General features: G+C 44.3%; 2 protein-coding genes across 5 annotated transcripts in view; both read right to left on the bottom strand.

Moving 5' to 3' along the window:
- The window catches only part of LOC121683409 (neurobeachin-like), a 284,145-nt gene extending 278,291 nt beyond the window's left edge, over nt 1–5,854 (bottom strand). Inside the window, exon 1 of the mRNA XM_042063032.1 lies at nt 5,202–5,854. Within this exon, the coding sequence (XP_041918966.1) occupies nt 5,202–5,468 (267 nt within the window). The 5' untranslated portion in view covers nt 5,469–5,854. The remainder of the gene's footprint in view (nt 1–5,201) is intronic.
- A 7,093-nt stretch (nt 5,855–12,947) lies between these two features.
- The window catches only part of LOC121683849 (stAR-related lipid transfer protein 13-like), an 84,663-nt gene continuing 75,486 nt past the window's right edge, over nt 12,948–22,124 (bottom strand). For all 4 annotated transcript variants that reach the window (XM_042063690.1, XM_042063692.1, XM_042063691.1 and 1 more), the window contains 11 exons: nt 21,616–21,679; nt 19,052–20,574; nt 18,604–18,774; nt 18,117–18,276; nt 17,598–17,796; nt 17,230–17,443; nt 16,160–16,274; nt 15,684–15,905; nt 15,048–15,265; nt 14,549–14,725; nt 12,948–13,972 (listed from right to left, as the gene is read on the bottom strand). In XM_042063690.1, the coding sequence (XP_041919624.1) occupies nt 13,855–13,972; nt 14,549–14,725; nt 15,048–15,265; nt 15,684–15,905; nt 16,160–16,274; nt 17,230–17,443; nt 17,598–17,796; nt 18,117–18,276; nt 18,604–18,774; nt 19,052–20,574; nt 21,616–21,679 (3,181 nt within the window). In that variant the 3' untranslated portion in view covers nt 12,948–13,854. The remainder of the gene's footprint in view (nt 13,973–14,548; nt 14,726–15,047; nt 15,266–15,683; nt 15,906–16,159; nt 16,275–17,229; nt 17,444–17,597; nt 17,797–18,116; nt 18,277–18,603; nt 18,775–19,051; nt 20,575–21,615; nt 21,680–22,124) is intronic.

Raw genomic sequence — 22,124 nt, 5'->3', positions numbered from 1 at the left:
AACGGGATCAATCTATTTGCGGACAAAAACGCAATGCAAGAGCGAATTGTATTGTGACGTAACCACCACTGTTGACGTTTCCCCAAAATGGCCGAGAGGGATGTAGGAAGTCTACGCCTGACTTCCTGACCTAAGAGGACAAGCATTTGAGAATAACATAGTCCTGAAGATGAACAGGACAGGCCTTAGCCGAAAGTCCTGTCAAGTACTTCCATAAGTTTGACTGCTGGGCGCATGATAAATAACGGCCTTGTTTTCCGCGGTGGCAAGGTCATGCCACAGTGTCTTTTATCTGCTGGCTTTGGAGATTAACAAACGCAGAAGCAACAACACAGAGGCAAAGGGCGACGGGACATTGTACAGGGAGAGCACGAGAGAGAGAGAAGAGAAAAGAATATTTTATTCAGATAGTCGTTCTTCATCCTGTCAAAGCTGAACAACTGTATCCATGTGGGTACCATATGGAAGAAGAGAATGACTGTGAATGTTTATGAGGTGCAGGTCCCCATGGGTCTTGGCTTATGATATTCATTACAATGCAGTCAAAGCACCGATATGACCTCAAGATGCACCACCAGCCTGAGGCTAAAATTAAAAAAAAAATCTTATAACCAGAATCACTTCAAATCAAAACTTTATTATGCACCAAACCAGCTGGAACTGCAAATGGGCTGACCTTACAAAGCAATCGTTACTTTCTTGATAGAATTAAAATCCACCTTAAAGGGACAGCTTGCCAGTGTTACGCTGCTGCCTTATCTAAATTACGACTCTCATTTCCCACTTGTTAGCCGAGAAAGATTAACGACTAACCTCTCTTAATTAGCTCTGATAAGGGACGGTAGTTCTGACACGGCCTTGTAAATGGGCCCAGGGAATACGTCAAGTTCCTAAATTCTGGAAAAAAAGGGCCTCGGTGTCCACATGCCTGTGTGACACCTGTTTGTGACCAACTTAGTGCTGCTATCCAAATTTGTGTCACTAAAGAATGTTTTGGAATTAAGCTTAGAGCTCTTTTATTTGGGGTTATTTATCCTTAGCTATAAGCTTTTGAAAGTATTTCTTAAATCACTTAGAAAAGTCTTCTATAGAGGATCATTACACATTCCATTTGAACAGATATGTGGGACGAGCGGTAACTTCAAAGATTCTGGTTACAACCTCATTTTGCTATTTCAATCAATACAAAAAATGTGTCAAGTGAAACCATGGTTTGACAAACCACTCTTTACAGAGGCATATGAAGACAGCATGCCTCAAAAGTTAAAAAGTTAGCTCTTCAAGCTTTTTCTCAGAACAACATCCACTCTTGAAGCTTTTTCTCAGAACATGCATTGCTTTCAAAACAACCACTTGTCAAGCCTTTAACTGTTCCTTCAGAGCTCCAGAACACAAAGACAGCAGAAGTCTATGGTCGCTGGCCATAGTCCAATCGCTGAACTGACTCCAGAACAACATTTAAGGGTTCTCAAACCAGTAGCAGTAACAATCAAATGCCATGTGCTATCAAACCCTCAAAGCCAAATTTGGTTTATCCTTTGATATGAAAAAAATTATGCCTTGTATATTTTTAAAAAAAAATATTATCCACAATTAGTCTTGATTGTAGGTTTAATATTCTGTTCTGGTAGGACATTCACCATGAAAAACAGTGATCGGCAGGCCATATTAATAATCCTTGGTTTTCTAGTGGTTTCTGCTTTGCAGTACAAGCCAACACTGTCAGAGCCTGCAGATCCCCACCACAACATATCCTAAAGATCAAAGGAAGGTGTTCCAGCCCCTGCCATACCACACTTATGGGAAAACATCCATCAAAAAGAAGACATCAAGAGAAATCTGTATGGCATCATGCACTTTCCCCCCTTCCAATATGTATATCATGCTTCCCTGCAGACCTTGCTTTGTTACATACCATGGTAAAAAAAAAAAATCAAAGCAAGCCTCTACCATCTTTGAGCTACCACATATCTACCCAATGTGTTCTGCAGAAGCTTTTTTTTTTCATTTTCACTTTTTTCCCAGCAGAGTTCTCCAATGTAGTTCTCTTCAGGAAAAAAATGCAATGCAAAATTGCTCTCAGCGGCTCTCTGAGAGGTTTCTGTGTACCACTGATCTCCTTTTAGTTCAGGGCGAGATCCAGGCCAGACCCATCTCTTCTCTGGTTAGCCATCTCTTAAAATGTGAAGCATCTCTGCATGCTCTGCTCTATGTGTCCGTCATCCTTGGACTCTCTTGGACTCATCCTTGATCTGATTCTTAGCTTTCAGAAAATCCAGGGGACCGGACAGAAAGAGAGAGAGAGTGAGAGATCATTAGCTGCCACCATGTTTCTTCTCTTTGGCTCTCTTTTTGGAGAAATAATGAACAGGTGATAAATCACTTGTTCAGCTATTCACTGTGGGAATCGACACCAACGTCAAGATAGTAGGACCAACTGCAAAAGGGTTTTGTTTTAAAGTGAGAACGAGTTAGGAGAAAAGCCCCAGGAATCATGCCAAACCACATTTACCAAGGCTGCTCAGAAGAGGAATAACTTAAGCCTATTTTTTTCCCTTTTTGTCAGACAGAATTGATGAATGATGGTTGAATAGCGTTTGTCAAACCCTGAAAAGCCTTGGATGATCCATAACTCTTCACTGTTCTAATCAGTAGCACCAACGACAACAAGAACTTCGTCATTTATCAAAGCTGATTAAAAATGTACTGTGAGAAATGTACTTCATCAGTTTAATTTTCTAAAGAGTACTTTAATAAGTGATTTAAATGAATGCCCTAAATCCATGCACAGTATTAATATCAGACATATCAGCTGAAGAACAAGAGTGGGGAAAAAATGAGCCTAACAACTTGATTCAGTCATTTATAAAATCTAGTCTTCCATCACTTTGACAGTAGATTCTTAATCATTGTTTCAAATACAATTCAAGGACAACAAAATAGCCTACTGTTAAGAGCTTCTGCAGTATGTAACAAACTTGGTAATGTCAACTATAGTAAAACCCTCTCCGAGTCCCTCTCCAATAGATTACTTCACACAAAACTCTAATCAATTGACCTTAGACATCTACTACTTCAGCAAATGATCAACAAAGGTTGGTCAATAAACTTTCTTCAAGTACAGAAGAAAGGACAAATTGTCATCGACCATGTCTGATATTCTGGAGATTGCTCAGCTATGGGTGATTCACTACAACACCTCCAGGTTTGGACTGTTCTTTATGTTAATCAGGCCAATTTACAGACAATATCCCAATAAAAAAAACAAGAGAGTTCCAACACTCAATGGACCTAATTTCACAGAGAGAGAAAGAGTTCCCATCATTTGCTTGCTTGGCTTGTAAAAGACCTGGACACAAAGTGAGTAGAGAGCAGTCAAAACAAAGAAATTAAATCTGGTCAGATCCATTTTTTTTACATCCAGAACTCACAGTCCTCCAGTGGCCAGTCTATCGATTTTTCCACCTCCTAGGTTTGTGAATACTTCACAGATACAACCGAATCCGAGAGGATTGTTACAGACTCAGCCTAACAGAAAACAACACAAATGCAAGGTAACTGAGTCTGATATTCACTGAAAAAAAACACCACATTTGAAGAGAACTGGAATTGCAGTTTATCCCACTGTTCAGGATTAAAGCAATGTTGAGTAAGCCCTTATTAGATCTATCTGACATGCTCAAGATGTTTTAACATAGAAATCTTTGATCTCATTCTCATCTCCTTTTCCTCTTTTCGTTCTCTGGTGAGTGAGGCTGTTGACTGTGAAGCTTTCTATTCCCACCACACCGTTCCCATGGAGATGGCCCCGATGACGCTCAGAGGTGGAAAGAGTCTCCGGGAGTCGGACCACTTACTGCCTGAACATGTTGAGAGCTGCTCCTGTTCTCGTCAGTAAGCTTCCCACTGTGCAGACAGGAGAATTAATTCACTGAATGAACAATATAAAAGGACCAATCTTAGCCCTCAAGAGACGAGTGCATGGGAAGTCCATGTACTATGGACAGGAACTTGGCCTCACCTGGTGTGATCTGGATTAGTCCCTTCTGAAGAGGCCTTTATGTTTGGTTTGAGCAGGAATCGTGTAAGTTCGTGACAGAGGTAACACAGGAGTTAATCAATATGGATATCATGAAGGTCAGTAAGGTGATGTAAGGGGAAAACAGTGGAAGGGAAAGGACCATCAATTTCCCATAAAGCCCATAAAGCGCCTGTCAGAAATCAAACCAGAGCACCTGCAGACATGCTGTACTGTCAGCTGCGAATTGTCTACATCTCTTTCCCTTGCGCTTCAAGTCACTAAAGCACCACCTGAAACTGACTGCCATTCACCTTGTCACTGATCAAGCTATGCGTGAAATGTGGCCATAACAGCTATTCTCCTTCACTGGAATATTTAAAGCGTTTCGCGTAATAGCTAGGAGTTCGAGAATATAAAGTAGCCTAACGTTGAAAGTGCCTTTACTGAAGAAACATAGCTCTTTGCCACAGTTTGGTATACTGTTCTTGTCCTGTGATTGGTAGGCTTGAATGCTTCTTATCTCCGTGTCAGTAATGACTCCGACCAGATCCTCCTCAGTGACTGGTGGATGGCGATACTCTCTCTAGCGCATGTTCCCCCTTCGGACTCGATTCCACAGTTTCATCCGCGCCCGCATGGCACACACGCAAAGAGCATCACACTGAGATAGCTCTGATTTCTAGCAGACGGAGTTAGTAAAGCCATCCAAAGCCAGGTGATCATGCATAGGAAAAGATCTCATGGCCAACGTTCACATTTGCCATAAAATAAAAGCTTCAAGTGATGAGCAAATGGAGGCAAAGAAGGCTAATTTAAAATGACGTTATGGTGCGACAAGTTGCGCTGATATGTAGCCTATAGTCCATATGTAGTGTGCCTGGTCTTTATACAAATCAGTTTGACCATAAAACGTTTTATTTTTCTCCCCTTCCTGTATAGAACGTGCAAAGATGGTATCATCAATAATCTGGTGAGAGACATTACATAAGTGCGACATATAACGTTGCCAAAGGTTTCACTACCTACAGCAGCAATCTTAACAGTAATGATCCAGGACGCATTGCTCTGCATTGCCCCTTTTTTAAAGACATTATATTCCGCAGGAAGGCAGAGAGGCAAGGGCTACTAGAAAATAAACCCAATTACTATAATGCACATGTGTGCCCATGTTATTACTTACCAGATTGAGGACCGTCTCAACAATGTCTCTGTTGCTAACCTCCCCGACCTGGATCAGACCGATGAGCACGGCGAATTTCATCTTGATATTCCGGATCGGAACCGACGGGTTGATCATTCCAGCCGGCAGAACCATTGAGCCAGAGCCCGTCACCATCCTTTCACCGGTAACGGAGCCGGTGGCTCCTTGATGCCTGTGACCCGGGGGTGGTTCCCGGTCCGAGAGAGACATCGAACCCGGCATTGATACCGGCTTCACGCTCGACATCACCAGCGGAACCCGAATCAGCGGCCAAGGTTTCACCTGTCTCTAATAGCTGTGCAGAAGCATCAAGGACAGAAATAAATAGGAAGAAAATGAAAATTCTGGAACCACCTGATACCCCTCAAATCTCCTGCTTTATCCAAACAAAATCCACAAATTAGGTTATGCGTAAGGAGCAACGTAAGCGATAAAGCATTTAAAGATGCTAGAAAGAACGACAGTCTCTTCCGACTACGATTGTTTCAGGACGCTTGCCAGTTCTTCATGCTAACGGTGTTGATCTCAGCGAACACAGCTCGCTCTCCTGCTCCAGCACAAGCATCACGCTCTCCGCCATGTTGCCGCCCCCTGTCTGCAGTACCGCTCACCACGCCTGCGTGCGCTGAGCGGAGAGAAGAGGGGAGAGGGCTGATCTGGGGTGGTTGCCCTGTCCCGTTAGATGGAAAGGAGCAGCTGATGCAGACTGTCATGCCATGTAGGACTTGACCCCTGTGTAGAGTGAGTGGGCGTGTATGCGTTTCTGTTGTAAGAGAAAGTATTTAGTTTTCTGTTGTGAAAGGAGAGGACAGTGTTGTTACACACTAAAGGTCACAGGGCAATGAGGGCAAAAATAGGTGTGTGTGTGTGTGTGTGTGTGTGTGTGTATGTGTGTGTGTGTTGAGAGGTGGGGGTGGGGGTGTTTAGGAGAGAGATAGAGAGAGAGAGAGTATATGTGACATTTACAGTTACTTGCCAACTGTAGCAGGATTAGTTTGTGATTGTGTGCATAGGTTCCCCCATTAAATTTCAACTTGTACTGTAGCATCTACCTGACATTCATTGAAACAACTATGCCATATAAAAACTGGCAGTCTATGGAGGAGCTGTGGCGCAAACCACTGCAGCATCCATGCCACATTTGGGTCCAAGTGCCCACATGCAGGCAGGTTCGACTGAATAAAAAAAATCAAATTAAATTGAAAAAGGTACTGTACTATCTCATTGAATTCTTTTGGATTTATTCTGTGAACTATCTTACAATAAAAGTGAGCTTTAGCTGGAGCACCATAATTGAGATTAAGAATTGGTTGCCCTGAGTTACCCTCAGATAGTAGGCGTTCAGCGGGAGATGTGGCTGCATACGTGAAGGTCAGCAGATTCACACGCTTTGTCCTTTTGCCACTCTATACTGTCCTATCTGAATGAAATAATCAAATTACAGATTTATTTTTTTCACATGAGCCCTGGGGGTTGTATCACTAGCACAGAACTAGAGCATTGTGCTCCAAGCACATGTGTGCAGGTCTTTTTTTAGGTGCACCTCTGAGCGCTCACCTCAAATTAGGCTAACACTTAACACCTTTCCAGCTCAGGTCCCAACATGCTAACTGGTTACTGAAGGCTGCACGTTGTGAACACCTCAAAGGAGTATGTCACCTCATCATTTTTCTATTCTTAGGTGTTTTATTGCCGTGTCAGAATTGCAGGCCAAAAGAGGCTGGTCTGAAAGATGAATTAGGGAGACATATTTTGTGAGGTGCCAGGTCATATCATAATTACAATCCCCCCAATGGTATAACTGGCCATTGAGTCTGCTCTCATGCAGTATATCAATATGATCTTTTGGAAAATGTCTCCATGATATGCTTTGGCTTTTGTAAACAATATTTGCTCTAAAAGGGAGTTTATTTGATTGAGTAGTAGTAAAATAGAATAGTATCGGACTGATGTGTTCATTGCTTCAGGCATCACAACAGGACAGAACAGAAGGAGTGCATGTGCTTTGTCAGAATGGTCATATTTAAATGGCATCTGGTGGTGTCGTTAATAGTTGTACTTGAAGCAAAGTAATCCTATTTTAATTGCAGTGTGAGACAGCGTGATTTCATCTCAGTGCACACACCAACACATTAAAGACATTCGCTCATGTGTGTGTGTGTCTCTCTCTCTCTCCCTCACTCTCTCTCTCTCTCTTTATTGTATTTCTCTCTTTCTTTCTCTCTCTTTCTCTCTCTCTCTTCTTGTATTCATCACCAGCTTTCAAAGCCACTCACAGGTCAGTGTACAGCATGTCTGCATTATGATTTGCAGTCGTAGTTTTCCTCTCTCTCTCTCTTTCATTGTGTGCCGTGGCCTAAGCCCAGTGTCTTCAAACACAGCATCCACCCCCCCTCTCTCTCTCTGTCTCTCTCTGTCTCTCTGTCTCTCTCTCTCTCTCTCTCTCTCTCTCTCTCTCTACGGGAGCGGACTCATACAGCACTGCAGTCATGTCACCCAGGAATTCTCTAAAGAGGTCACACACTATTCGGAGCTCGGGATGGTGTGCCCACTGAGCAGCACTTCCTGATTTGCGAGCTCTTGAGTCCCTCTAAGTCCCTTTCAAAGAACATCTTTGTTAAAAATGATAGAAAAGCCTGAAAGCATCAATAGTGAGAAAGAGATTTACTCAAAATAACTGCTTGTTTTGGCACCGTTGAGGATGGCAGTGTCTCTTTGACACGATATTCTGTGCCAAGACTGGGAGATGGTAATGTAGCACTTTTTTGGAGGGGGCATATGGTATTAAATAAAGAGAATATATGTAAACCAGAGAAGGCTTATGATTAAATGCATGGGTAAATGACTTGTGTAGGGTTTCCCATCACCAAACATATGCTGTTTTTGTTGCATTTTAATTATATATTGAACATAAAATATTACACACACAGACCAATAAGTGCTATTATATGACTAGCCTTTCTACAGAAACTGTCAGCTCACACTGACTATGCAAATGATCCCTACTGTGTTATGGCAATTAAGCTTCCAACGTTGTAATTTAACAGATTCTTTCTGTGTTCCCAGAATAATGATACATTAACAGTTTGCAAGGGGAGGCTGTAAACCTGTTAACATATTCAGCTGCAGAGGCTTTGTGTCTGATTTTTTTGGCTATGACAACAAAAGAAATCCTATGCTGCTAATAATTTATGTTTTCTATGGCACGTCTTCATCACTTATTGACCACTTAATGATCTCTCTGCCTTTACCCTCCCCCTTCATCAAAATGCTTCTTTTTTCAGGAAAAGACAACACAGCGCTGTCTGATAAATTATTACATCCACCTCCTCTGAAATGTGCCAGACAGAGGTAGGAGGGGGAATGGGTGGAGTTGGGTGGGGTGTGTTGAGATGGGGGCGGTGGTGCAGTGAGACACATCCAACACGACACACGACACAGCGGATGACACGTCGCCACACGTTCATATTTAATTCATGGCGATCGCTCTGGCAGCTGCGATAATGGCCGTTAGGCAAGGCCGCGGACTGGCATTAGTGGCACGGGGCATTTGAGGATACAAATGCAGATGTTGTGCACCACGGTTTGCATAAACACGGCAACGCTGTCCCTGTGGATCTCTTCAACAGGTAGAAAAACTCCATAACGCTGGAGGGAGGATTTGATTTGTGGGCAGCATGAAAGCAAGTAGGCCTACTGTGAAAACAAACCAGCCCGAAAAACCACCAACATAAGACATAAGCGCCCATGCAACCCTGCAGGCAAAACAAAGTCCAAAACAAGGAAAATTACTGGAACAGATAAATTGAAAAAGGTACTGTACTACCTCATTGAATTCTATTGGATTTATTCTGTGAACTGAACTATCTTACAATAAAAATAAGCTTTAGCTGGAGCACCATAATTGAGATTAAGTTGCCCATAATTGGTTGCCCTGAGTTACCCTCAGATAGTAGGCGTTCAGCGGGAGACGTGGCTGCATACGTGAAGGTCAGCAGATTCACACGCTTTGTCCATGGGAACGAGGGAACCATGATCTGTGGGGCTGGTTGGCCGGCCCATCTCTCTGAACAGGACATTAGGCAGCGCAGTCTGTCACAGTGACTGATAGCTTGAGCTGAGCTGGCAGATATGTCCTTATTAATGTAGCTCATATCAGATCAAACCTCAAACACAGGAACATGAGTGGAGCCCACACACACACAAACACACACACACACACACACACACACAGAAATAAGTGAGGTGCATAATTATGAAGTTATACATATATGGATAGATAGATAAAAGTAAGTAAGTAAAGTTTATTTTTTAGAGCACATTTAACCAAAGCCCGCACTGACCAAAGTGCAGTACATAGTGAATTAGCAGGAAATACTGTAGGTGGACATCACCCACTCAAGAAAAAAAATATTGGGTGAACTAAAAAAAAATATTAAGGTGACATCTTTCATTAAGCTTTCTGAGTTATGCCAACTTCGGATGGAATTAGACTGAGCAAACATAATTGGCCCCTTTGGGTAAAGTGCAAAGTCTATCAACAAGCAAGTTGTTGTGTATGAACAAAAGCTATGGTGTGGCATTATGTGGGACCACTGAGCTCAATCTTTGCGGTTAAGGTCTTACCCATGGGCTAAGTTAGCAAATTGATTTAGCTCACCTAGACTAAGGCTTAAGGCAACGTAGGCCTACCCATACTGTATGTGAGGATGTGCGAATGATGATGACTTTCTCTGTAGCCGTGTGGCACCTGAGAATGTCAAGTAATATTCTGAAAACGTGACATTTAACTTGGTTTCTTTTCCCTTTGAAAAGCAATTCATTTGAAATGCAATTCAAACAGCTATTATTTGGTTTTCAATTTCAGTCGACGGCTCCCTAAAATAACACACTTAGTGAAGTTCACACTATTTTTGTTTGAGCAACAAATGAAGAAATCAATGACCTTTTAAAACAAAGGGGTTCCAAACCTTCTTTTCCCATCTGCTGAGCTAAGTCAACATTCCATTCTGGGCACCTATTCTTAGCTTCTACATGGTGAAACAGCGCCCCTTGGTGGAAATCCTCTACCCACCTCTGCATTAAAAGTATAATGAAATACTGTATTTTCCTAGTAGTACTGTGTGGTAGCAATCACTGTAATTCCAGTGGGAAATATCAGCTGATGACTGATTACATGATTGATTAGCTATACTTATGGTTTCAGAATATGTAAGAGACAATGTATAGAACACCGGTAATTATCTGAAAATAAGTCCCGACAGGGCGGACTTGCTTCCCCCTGAAGGGACTTATTTTCCCGATAATGACTGGCGTTCCATACATTATATCTAACATATTCTAAAGCCATAAGTATAGCCAATCAGTCATGTATTCAGTCATCAGCTATGGACATTTCTCATTATGGTTTGAGAATATGGTAATGAAGATTACTACTGTAATCAATTATTAGTAAATATCTGCATTTGTATCTAAAAATGTGTTTGTTATCTATGTGCAGTGAATAGTCTGGTGACTCTCGATTGGGAAACGTTTCTAACACTTTGCGATGGACACTAACTTTAAAAACATTGGTCCAGCCTTACCAATCATATTGATAAGAGATTCTTAACATTACTTCCTACATCACCTACACTTTACAAACTGACAATAAACAGCATCAACAGTCAGGAAACAATGTATGTGGGTCTACCTTTGCTGTAAATACATTTCTGCATTTTTCCTGCATTGTTTTACATGTGTTGCTGCTTCTGTTTATCACAATAAGTTTTGGTTTCGTCTTCCCCTCTCATCGCTGATTGGCCTGACATTTTGTCTTGTCTAAGGGAAACGGTTATGAACTATGGTGTTCCAGACTGAATCAACCTGAAAAGAGATCTAGGTGGGCGGGGTCATGCTACCCATGCTCTATCTAATGGCCAAAATATTTATTTATTTATTTTCAAAATATTCCAAACCATGATTGAAAGCCTGGTGAGATTAAACACGAGTCTGTGCATCACTTTAAATAAGTGGCCTTGGTGCTGGAGTTCATGGCTCTGGCTGGAAATGTAATTCATTTTCATTACTCTCAAGTGAAATGACAGGGTGGGCCTGGGATACCCTTAATCCGCATCTCCAGCCAGCCCCTTGAGGGGATTAGAGGGAGTTCAGGAATTGGAGTTGCTCAAATGCCAAGGTGGGGGCCAACACCATCGCAGCGCCGCTAAACCAGTGATTCATTCAGAAAGATTAGACTGGCACCCCCCCCCCCCTTCCTCCACTTGGCAAAATCAAAAAGTCATTCTGTCAGTGGGAAGCAGAGACTCCTCGATGTGTGTGTACCTATTTGTTTGTATGGGGATGTGTGTGTGTGTGTGTGTGTGTGTTACATATATGTTCTCTTGGCATAAATTGTGGTGCTGAATAAAGAATTCAAATGAGCATCCATTTGTAGTGTGTGTGTGTGTGTGTGTGTGTGTGTGTGTGTGTGTGTGTGTGTATACACTGTGTGTATGTATGTGTACACGTGTGTGTGTGTATGGGTGTGTGTTTTCTTAAAACCACTGTCAGCCTTTGCCAGTTAACTCCTTTCATTGTGAAAGAAATTCTATAGTCTGCCCTATTAATCCCTTGAAGAGCTTAAATATTTCAATTAGAAGTCCCCTGAGCCTGTCCTTTTCACTGCGACGCACACTGGGAGCCTTTTCTCATCCGAGCTCCGTCACTCCATTCATCCACGGCTGACGCTCAAATACCTCCGTTGAGTCTCATTTCAACTTCTTTAAGCATTCAGCATCAAATCGCATTACCAGGCTAATCTTACGGTGAGGGATTTTTTGCGTCAGTGCCACACACACACACACTCTCACTGCCCAGGATATTGCTAATTAGATGTGTGTGTGTGTGATTTGCAAAATGCAAGCTCTTTTCATTGTGACTCATCTTCTCTTCATCTTCCCTGATTATAGATATTAACTTGCGAGAGGACAGGTTGGTCTTTGCTTAAGTCCCCAGGGGAGGGATTTTGCGCTGTGATCAGTGATGAGGCTTTTATCTGTAACCTTGGGAGCATCTGACTGAATCCAGATCAGATGAGCTGGTGCTGCAGTCTTATGACTAAGAGGCTGTGAGGCAGAGGGGGGACCAGGAGGATGGACAGGCATATTTTTTGTTGTCCTCTTGTGACAGGGAAGCTACAGGCACGTAACTGAAGCATTCCGTTCGCATAGCGTCTGCTGCAATCAGCTTTCATAATCAATGGAACTGGCTACACCAGACGTTGATAGTGGCGTGCACATTCAAAATAGTTTAAACCTGTCTTCTAAAAATATTTTTACGCCAAGTAGGGAGCGCTTCTGTTGTGGACCCAGTGTAGCCTCCCTGTAAGTTTTCGATTGGATATGAAAGTTCTGCTTTGTGCTCAAAGGCCATTGATGCAGATACACCTATGATTCTGTGTTCAAACAAGGGTTTTGAGTGGTCAGTATAAAGTTACACTTATCAAAGACAGTACTGCAGTCTTCACATTTCTGTGTGATGCACACACTAACTAACATACATATGCTTTTGTAGTAAAGTTACTCCATTTTAATGTATCATTATAGTTAATGAATTATTACAGTAATTACTATTATTTGGTTCAGACTTTTTGATGGAGGAGAAATGAATGCCAATTTGTTTATGACATGTTTGTGTTCCTCTCCAATGCTGTGCAATGTGTAAATGAATCCAACATCTATCATAATCAGTCAATCATTTACTGCAGTTTTTAATAGTTTAATTAAAAAACACACTTTCCACCTCATTTCTTAAACGTAGCCCAGTACTACAAAATCAGGTTTGGCAAAAGCTAAACCCATGTCATTTTCCTTTCAATCTTTAAACATCATGGGTTTACAATAAAATAAAATAACATTCCAACAATATTTAAAGTAAAACCAGCTTACAAATCAGTAATGCTTTGTACCATACAAGTCAGGATGATATCAATGCAAAAAAGAGATATCAATACATAGTCAATACATGGGAAAATATATCTACATATTCATAAGAAAACAATCTACATATTCACGGGTATATATCTACAATATATACATCTTGTACAGAATGTATGTAGATATACACACAGAGATATACAGTATATATATATATACACAGGCATGTGCACAAACACCGTATACTCTGACATATTATATAGTTTTGTCTTTAATATGAATAACATACACTCGCTTCCCAGAAGCTTTTAAGAGCTTTTAAATGTCCTATACATTGTATAAGAGCAACATTTCAGAAATTATTACATTACATATTATTATTATTATAGATCAAATAATTACATATTATATAATAATATATTGAACAACAACAGAGTGAACATCATGCAGTACCACTGACGTAGAGAGACATTGGCAGGATGTTGAGGCTCCTTTGTGGATATAATGTAGTGTCCAGCACCAGAGAGACTGTGACGTCTCACTTTTTTATCACTGTGCAAGCATGAAACTACAGGCTCAAAATGGGCCCATATGGGTTTCTAAGAGCATTTAGGTATCTGAACTGTGCAACAGCCTTCCTGTATGCATTCATTCATCGAGGACGTCTAAATTCAAAATATTGGAGTTTATGGTTTCATGTGTTGTGCTGGGACAATCTAGATCTTGGTCTCGGGGCCGTCTGCGCTGATTGGTTGGAAGGAGTTGCGGATGCGGGCGGCCTCAGCGGCACACAGGTGCCCGAAAGCCTTGTTGTACCACTCCGGAGTCCTCCCTCTGCAAAAGCACACAGGAGAGGTCAGCACATTCTAATGTCCAGAAACAGAAACAATGGTCTAACAAGTAAGTATCATTATAGCCCTTGTAAATTAGCATTACATTACATTTTGCTGACACTTCGTAACCAAAGCGACTTACAAAAAAGGAAAACAATCAAGGTACAGTGCGACAAGGATAAGTTCGTCCAGCAATAAGTACTACTTCCATAGACTCAAATGTCAGTTCTAGTCAGGTGGTAAGTCTTAGATTTGGCATGTCTAGTTGTTTGTAGTGCTAGAAGAGGAGGTACTCTCTGATGAGCTGGCACGGCATTAGCTATACACACTATGATACTGTACATCAGATAGCTGTTTTTAGTTTGTCTATGTATACTGTATCTGTCTCTATCAAATAAACTCCAATAAATAACAGTATCTTTCATTTTCATTGCATCATACATTTTCGATGTAAAACTTCTGATAATGAAAAGCTGTTCACAAATGATTTTATGTACTGTACATTCAAATCCAAACACTGTGAATATTGGAGGTGTGAAAAGGTGAACATAGGGACAGAAGGTTATGATCTACGTACTTGAGGTCCACTCTGCAGATATGCGTGAGCCTGGACTTGCCCGACCCACAAGGCTCTAGCAGGTAATTGGACTCGAGCACCACGGCTCGCACCATTCCTAACATGGGGCAGTCCTCGTGCTCCACAGAGACAGACACTAGAGAACACGTGCCTTTGGGCAGGTCAGTCCTCCAGGACCTATGAAGAACAGGAATTTAAAAAGTAAAAAGTCAGCTTCTTACTTACAAACTAAGATTTTTGTTGTATACGTGTACAAAGTAGTACTTGTCTTTTTGTGTATTAGGTACCACTAAAAGAGCTACTTTTGAAAATGGGACCATTTTATGATCTGTAATCTTCAACAAAAAAATGGGATAACTCTTCATGAAATGTGCTGCATGCTGAATGTGGCATATCAATGAATGGTCTCCATTATAGTGACTAGCACTAGCTGTATTTTAGAGGCTTTATAGTGAGCCTGGACCATGACGTTTCATTTCTTTGCCTCCTCTTGTCTCACCTGAGCACCACAAAGTCTCTGCTGGGGTGCGGGGGCATGCGGTTGAGGACATACTGGTAGACCTCGGTCTGCTTGTCCAGCGTCTCGCGGATCTTCCACTGGAGCAGGTCCACGTCCCACAGGTGGCGCTCTCGCAGCACGCGGTTCAGCACCACCGACGGAGGGGCCTCCACCTCCACGGACACACGCCACTGTCGCAGAGGGTTCCCATCCTCCACCTAACACCACACACACACACACACACACACACACACACACACACACACACACATACAAAGGTCTATGGTTACGGTACGCTGATGTTTGCTTTACTAAGACAGGAGGTGATTCAAGTGTCATGATTTAAAACTTATGAGTCAGTCTGACATTCCAAGCTCTATATAAACACATCCTTCTTGGGACGGTAGGATATCTTGGTGCTGCCAAAGCAATAACAGTCAAAAGACAAATAGAGTGATGGCAATAAATCTCCAGTAATGTTTTCTCTCACCAACACCCAAACCAACAAACACCCTCTCCGTCATTCAGTCATGTTCCCCCCTCTCCCTCTTTCCCTCCCTCCCATCCTCACTTTTCTACCTCTTCCTCTGTGTGTATCTATCTACCCAGCAGTCCGCAGGCCGTCTCCACACTGACCTTCTTGTAGTGGAGCTCGGTGTTGTCTGCGCTGGAGCAGGAGACCCAGCCCTTGGCCTTCTCGCGCGTCTCCTTCAGGAGGCCCTGCAGTCGGAGCTCCATGTGGGTCTGGTAGGAGCCGTCGTCCTCCTCCAGGGACTTGAACATCTCCTCCATGGTGGGAGCGTGCAGGTCTGCCTCCACGTATGAGTTGCGAGACTGTGTCACCATCTCATGGGGAATCTGTACACACACACACACAGACACATGTAAAGTCTATATGAGTGCTGCAGGGTGACAAAGCTATTGCACGATGAAGCAGCAATAGCAAGCCTGGCCCAAAGTTATTTTTAACTGAGTGAGGCAGAGCGCAACCTAAATTGATGGACTCTTTCTCTTGCCAAAGAATTTATCAAACAACACTTTCCGTAAGTAGAAACACTGTCCAGATGTAGGGTCCCTTAATTTTGCCTTCTCTCCCTGTCTCTGTGCCTTACCTCAAAGAGCCGGTTGCACTCCATGATCATGTGAGCCAGGCCTTGAGTGGCCGCCAGGTTCTCATTCAGGTCCTTCTGGTCCGGGCGTCCAGTGGAGTACTTCTTTTGCATGGCCCTGAGGGGGAAACAAGAGGAAGGGGCTTTATACTGGAGTTTCTTATCAGGACAGGAATTCTTAGCAGAGAGGGACTTTAATTTTTGTGAGATTTCTCACACCTACATCTCTCTCTCTCTCTCTCTCTCTCTCTCTCTCTCTCTCTCTCTCTCCCCCTCTCTCTCTCCCTCTCTCTCTCTCTGTCTCTCTCTCTATCTATCTGATTGAGTCCATCACTCCATGTTTCTCTCTTTCTTTTCTCTCTCTTTTACGCTCCTAAACCGTTCTCCTTGAAGTATGGGGGCCGGGGGTTTAATTGGATAAGTATAGAGGTTAGTTTGTTTGTACACAGCATGATCCCATAAAAGGCTAGGTTTTTAAAGAGTACCTTCACAGAAGAGGACCTTGTTAAAAGTAACTGGGAGAGAAAAAACATTCTGTCCCCCCCCCCCCCCCCCCCCCCCCCCCTCGGGAACTTCTGAGCCAGTCCTTCTGGTGTCTGTCTGAGCGTGTGTTTATTTGGCTTCTTTTTTTTTTACTGGGGGAGCTCATGATACATGAGTCCTTATCAGATGCAAAGGCCAGGCTGTTTACTGAGTTACCTGCTAAAGTGATTTTTCTTTCATTTTCTTTCCCCTTCAGATGGTAGATAAGAGTGGTAAGGATGTCACTGGGAAATTCTGTGGTTTTGCTTTGAAATGAAGCTTTAAAATCCTACCTGCTTGACACAGTAGCATTTGTGTGTGTGTGTGTGTGTGTGTGTGTGTGTGTGTGTGCGTGCGTGCGTGCGTGCGTGCGTGCGTGCATGCGTGCGTGTTTTGGCATGTACATGCATATTGCTTTTGTTCATTGTTTTGTGGTGTATTTCTGTATTTGTTTGTTCCCTATGTGTGTGTGTGTGTGTGTGTGTGTGTGTGAGACAGAAAGAGAGAGAGAGAGAGAGAGAGAGGAGAGAGAGAGAGAGAGCTTAACATACCTGGGCGATAGATTGTCTTTCTTCAGGATGTTGAGGTGGAAGAGCGAAGGGGCCAAGCACACGGCGATGTTCATGGGGGTCATTTGGTTCTCCTCCACTGAGGAAGTGACATCACTCAGGAAGCAGAGCAGCGTCTGTAGCACCTCACGGTTCTCGTCCGACATGAGCATGATGGCCGCTTGCACCGCCTGCAAGCGCTGGTCTTTGGGCACATCTACAGAGAGCGAGGGAGAAGCAGAAAATGACAGATAGAGAGAGAGAGATAGAGAGAGAGAGAAGAGGAGGAAAGGGGGATCATGAGTATAAGAGAATCAATAATTCGAAGCCAAATAACTGTGTTGGCTAGATGAGGTCTTATGTTTTCTTACATTGGTAGATATGGAGGAAAGTCTCTCCAAGTTTGCTTGTGAGCAGTGGCTCAGGAAGGTCTCTGAAGAACTGTTTGACCATGTCCGCTACGTCATAGGCAGACTGGTCCTCATAGTTCACATCATCCGGGGAGTTCTCGTTCATCTGCCTCAGCGCCTGAATGCGAGACTTCACCCCCGACTTACGGAACAAACCCACCTGGAAACACACAGCACATCAAAATCAACGCTACATTTCTTTAAATGCCTGCAATCGCTCACATATTAAACCTTCAATATCAATAAACTGCCAAGGATTATGAAAAAGATAAGTAAGCTATACTCTAAGACAGACTTGCCTGGCCATTAGTGGCCATTATGAAAAGACACAGGACAGATTGGTCACCTGGTTGAGACAGTCGGCCCTGAGGTAGCTGTAGGCCATAGATATATTGTGGCTGTAGGCAGGCAAACTGTTCTAGAATCTGATACAAATTCTAGAACATTTAGCCACAGGTTCAGGCTGAATGTGGGACTGACCTGGTCCAGACACTGGCTCCTGAGGTAGCGCAGGGCCTGCTGAAGGCTGAGGGGCAGTGGCTGACCGGTCCTTTGCACATGCACAATCAGAGGCACCCCAAACACATTCTTGTCCTTGTAGTCGGGAACCTTCATCCTCTTCATGAACTTTGGCACTGACCTGAGAGACAAAAACACATCAGATCAGTCCACTAATGAGACATTACACCACCCACAAATGGACTATGGTGCAATTGCCACTAAGAGCAGGATTTTTATATACATATATATATATATATATATATATATATATATATATATATATATATATATGTATGTGTGTGTGTGTATGTGTAATATTAACATATACCTCAAAATATCACTCATAATCATATGTATAAATAGTGGTCTCACTGGTAGGCATTTGTTTATACACGAGTATTGTATTGTACTGGAATTGCATTCAGAAGTACATGTTCAATCTAAACGGTTAGTTTGTGCTTCTTACCAGGTCCAGCCATGCTTGTTTGACAGGGAGTACTTCTCCATGATGGCTGTCAGCCGCAGGAGAGAGAACTTCTGCAGCAGACACATCTGGCCTCCTGATTGGTTGGTGATCTGCAGGGAGGCCATCGAATGGCTCAGGCGATTGGATATCTGAAAGCTGGGCCATCGTAGCCTAAAGGGAGGTGGATAAAAGGTTCGGATAAATGGTCAGCATGTCAGGGTGTACTTTAACAGCTGTTAATCAGTGATACAGTAACATTCACTGGAGGGATTTGTTTTGCTCATGCTTAATGTATCAGTCTTAATTAAAACACACTGGATTCTATTGATCCCTTCACTCTGTATTGATGCACTTATCGAGCCATCTGGCACTAACAGTCTTTTAAGTGGTCCACCTGGGTACAGTCTAGCTGAGGTTTACACACGGAATCATTTGTAGTGATTCTCACCGGTTAGGTCTCGTGAGCGATGCCCCGACCCCAGAGTCTCTCCGCTCCCTCATGCCCCCGGATTCCGTCTCATTCAGGGACACGCCGTCGCGGTCTCCGTCGCTGGGCGTCGTCTGCCCCTCCAGCACCGAGTTGGCCTCAAAGTCCAGCGTGATCTGGCTGGAGGACTGCAGGTCCGGTGTCTTATCCTCACCCTCGCCCTCGGCCCCCTCTCTGTCCTCTCCCTGACATCTGTCGCGATCGCCCACCACTTCCCCGCCGGGCAACACATTTTTGGTCCAGTGGTCGACGATCTGCTGGAGTCCGCTGACGTGCTGCAGGATATCGTCCAGGTGCGGGAACAGGTCCTCCTCCTTCTCCATGTCCATGAGGTCGCCCGTACTGGCGTACAGGTGCGAGCCGGGCACGTTGTCGTACACGCTGATGCGGCTCCCGCGTGTGCAGCACTGGGTGGCGGGCCGCGACTCCCGGAGGCTGGGTAGCCGCTGTGGTGGGAGCACCTCCGGGCTGGCCCTGCCCAGGGAGTGCCAGTCGCCGCCAGCCACGTTGTGGAGGCTCGAGGTGGTAGTGGTGGTGGTGGTGGTGGGCGAGAGGCTCTCGATGGAGAGCGCCTTGGGAAAGGTGCCCGGCTTGTGGTCCTTGGGGATGTGCACCACCAGGTCCTCGTAGGAGCGGAACTCGTTGCGGCGGTTGTGCCCCACCAGAGCGTCCACGGCGTCCTCCAGGTACATGCCACTCCGCCTGCCGTCCGGCACCGCCCGGCCGCCGCCGCCACTGTCGTCGCCATGTCGATGGGGCCGCCGCTCCTTCATGCTGGGCGTGCTCACCGCGCTGCCGCTGGACTGGCTGCTGCTGCCCTCGCTGCTGGACGGGCACGGGACGATCGTCAGAATCGGGATGCGGGGGGCCAAATCCGGACCCCTGCCCGCGTCCCCGTTCACTATCTCCACACACTTCAGTGTTCGTAGTGTCTTTGGCTCCTGCTGTAAAACTGGGCCGCTGATTATCGGAGGCCTGCGGCCCCTGCCGGAGTTGCCCCCACGTGACCGTAGGTTTTCCATACGCCGTACGAAGTCCTTCACCCTCGCTCGCTTGCCCCCTTTGCCCGGCAGGGAGCCGTAGCCCTGGCCAGCGTCGGCCGGTAGGGCCATGCCGTGCGGGAGCGCCAGCGACGTGGGGTCCGGCATGATAGCGGCCGAGTCCGAGCACGTGCGCCGCGAGCTGTCCGAGTCCTCGGCGCCGCTATGCGTGCCCCGTCTGTGGTGGTGGTGACCGCTGTGGCCACTGCTCTCACTGTGCACTGACGACACCTCGGGCTCGCTGAGGTCCGTCAACACGCTCTCGCTGCTGGTGGTGGTGCGCAGGGCCAGGCCCAGCTCACCAGGCCCACCGCCGCCCCGCGGGCTCTCACCTGGACCCAGCAGACAGTCGATGTCCTGCAGTCTGGACCAACGACGGCTGCTATACTCAAATGTCCATTTGTCGCTGATGGCCACCAGGTCGTCCTCATCAGAGTCCTCGCACTGGGGGGAAAAACAACACCATTAGCATTTAAATCAGCCGCCGACACCAAATACACGTCAACTTTGCACAAACACTCGGGACTCGCAAACTGATAAACCACAGGCCCAGGAAAATGTGATACGCCAGAACGGGAGACTCTTCTCAGACACATTCATCAATTCATAAAAGCTTTTCAGATTAAATTTACATTGAATTACACACTGCAGAAGCAATATCCCTGGCCCATTATGGCAGGGTTACATGAAGAATGTTCAATCTGCTGAGTGTCATTTGTAATGGGCTTTTCAGGGGGATATTTCCACAAAGTGGTTTCCCTTCAGCCACATCGGCCCAGACCCAGAGCAGCACAATTTATGTAATGGTGAGTTGTATTTTCAAGCTTTTATTACATTTACACGGTTTCGCAACAAAGGCCCTGAGTACCCTGGGGACATGGAGAGTCAACTAATATTACGCTTAGCTTGTAAAAGGTATTTTCTAGTGTGGTGACATAACAGGTGTGATATAACCTTCAAGATCAAGTTCAGACCAAACAACTACACAAGGGTAAAGGAAACAATGTATCCCAAAAGCTCTTCTATAGAAAGGCCACCAGACAACATTTCATAGAATGGGCAAGATGAATCAATTTGGACACAACAAAGGAGGACTCTACTCCATATCTGGCAATCTAGGTTATTGGGATAAAGGGGGGATTTATCTTTCTGAAGTAGAGCAAATCCCAGCCATAGAGTCCACAGAACATGTCAATAATATTGAATGTCACTTTTTCAATTTGTTTAAAAGCTAAAGAAAACAAAAAATGCCACAACAGTACTGATTCCTGTGAGAGTTATGTTTAATATCTTAAATTAGATTGTACACATTCAATTTTACTATACATATTAGATGTAAATATATTATATAATATTATATTTATTATATTAGATTGCACATTACATAATGTGCATGTTTCTGCCATTACCACACAGATACAGCACATCAACAAATGATAAAGGGGAACATACAGCTGAAAGAAAAAGTAAACACGCTTGACTTACTTTCTTCTTCGGTAGGTTCACGTCGAGTTTCATAGATGCGCACTTGTTTAATGTGTTGAGTCGCCTGGAGGGTGAGAAAGCACAGACACACGGATGATGAGAAACCAGCTTTGCCCCGAGACACTTCGCATTTGCATCCACCTCACAGGCTCCTTTTACCGAGTTACAAAAGGAAGATCCCCACGTTCCCCGAGGAGCAGAGAGCGAGCGGTAACCTGATTTAGCAACGTGGTGCGGTGGACTGGCAAAGGACTATCTCTTTCCACCGACTCAGCTCTGCTCAAGAGCTGATGAGGTTAAGGAGGCTAATTGACAGATCTGGAGTTTCTCATTGGACCTCGTGTCTAATTGGGGGAGGCTTGTGAGCACTGGCTTGCTGGGAGTCTGTAGAGCTGAGGTCTGTATGGCAGGAAAGTCGCTGGATCGATATGTGGGCCCTGATAACAGAGGCCATAATATTGACATTTCTCAGGCAAGTTCAGAGTTTTTGGAACCTACCCTTGAACATG

Source organism: Alosa sapidissima, chromosome 15 (assembly GCF_018492685.1).
Source record: "Alosa sapidissima isolate fAloSap1 chromosome 15, fAloSap1.pri, whole genome shotgun sequence".
Lineage (NCBI taxonomy): Eukaryota > Metazoa > Chordata > Actinopteri > Clupeiformes > Clupeidae > Alosa > Alosa sapidissima.
This window is presented reverse-complemented; position numbering and strand designations above follow the sequence as displayed.